Source organism: Geospiza fortis, unplaced genomic scaffold (genome assembly GCF_000277835.1).
Source record: "Geospiza fortis unplaced genomic scaffold, GeoFor_1.0 scaffold48, whole genome shotgun sequence".
NCBI classification, from domain to species: Eukaryota; Metazoa; Chordata; class Aves; order Passeriformes; family Thraupidae; genus Geospiza; species Geospiza fortis.
This window is the reverse complement of record NW_005054594.1, coordinates 116,373-117,651: the sequence shown is the minus strand read 5'-3', so window position 1 is coordinate 117,651 and position 1,279 is coordinate 116,373. Positions and strand designations below refer to the sequence as shown.

Below are 1,279 nucleotides of genomic sequence, written 5' to 3'. Positions count from 1 at the left end.
GGGCGGGCAGCACACGCCGGGCACGGAGAGGGAGGGAAGGAGCAGGGTGGCTCCCATGGCAGGTCCGGGTCTGTGTCCCCTCGCTGCCGCCGAGGTCCCCGCAGTGATGCTGGCAGCTGATAGCCGGTGTCCCCAGCAGCGCTCCTGGCCATCCCGGGAGGAAAATGAGCCTCAAGACGAGTGGGGAGATCCCCCACGCATCAATCCACCAGAGGGAGAAGCAGCGCGATGTTTAGGGATGCTGGTCCGGGTTTCAGGTTGCTCCGCTCAACCCCAGCTTCTCCAGCAAGCCCAACATCTCTTACCATAATCTTTTACCAAAGTTTGGCAAGTCTAAAAGTCAAATATTTACAGGATTTACCATTCCTGGCTGTCCCCAGCCCGCACACAGCATTGGGAAGTGTTTGTCCCTTAAATACCCAAAGGAACAAGCAAGGGAGATGTTTAAACAAGGCGTTTGGAGACAACATCTGGGGTTTCTCCCAGGAATTTTTTTTTTTGTTTTTGCAGGCAGCCAGCTGCTAGGGGACACGGGTGTGCTTGGCAGGGTGTGCTTCTTGCCACCAAGAAGCCGCTCTCTCCGGGACATTTCTTCCTGGAAAGGGATCAGCACAACTTGAGGACCCACAGCGCGTGGAAGGTGGGCACACATCTCTGGGGACAGCCGCTGGCATTGGGTCATTTTGGCTTCTACAGTGAAAAAACAGAAGGGAAGAAAAATTCCTTGGAAAACAAGGATTTTTTTTCCAGGGAAATACTGCTTGGGTCTGGGAGAATCCAGCTTGGAGGCTGCAGTGAGCAGCTGTGCAAAGGGGCTTCTCTAAGGACAAGGCTGGTAATTGGAATTTAATCAGACACAAACCCCCCCGATGTGACAGGAAAGCATTTAATCAGGCACTTGGCACACCACCACCACCATGGCAGCAATTCCAGGGAGAGCCCTTCCAGCTGCAGGGATGTCCTCCACCATCCTGATGCTCTCCAGGATGCTGCACATCCAGATCCCCCCACTCCACCCAAACCTCCCACCCCATGTGTTGCAGCTCCTCTGCACCCCCAAAATGCATAAGCAGGAGATTGCCTGGCTCGGGATTTGGCAGAGCCATCCCTCCGCGGGGGAGCCATGCTGCTTGCCTTGGATTTGGGAAAAACGAGGCACAGGCTCGGGTTTGGGACCCGCCTGGGGGCAGAAACGGGGACACAGCAGGGACGGAGCCGAGCCAAAGCCCTGTGGTGGGCAGCCCCGCCTCGGGACAGCCCCGGCACCCCGGGGGGGTGC

At 56.9% G+C, this 1,279-nt stretch overlaps 1 protein-coding gene across 1 annotated transcript in view; it reads right to left on the bottom strand.

Annotated features, from left to right (window-relative positions):
• Window positions 1–886: 886 nt before the first annotated feature.
• The window catches only part of LRRC20 (leucine rich repeat containing 20), a 9,827-nt gene continuing 9,434 nt past the window's right edge, over window positions 887–1,279 (bottom strand). The window contains exon 5 of the mRNA XM_005430034.2: window positions 887–989. Coding sequence (XP_005430091.1) covers window positions 887–989 — 103 coding nt within the window. The remainder of the gene's footprint in view (window positions 990–1,279) is intronic.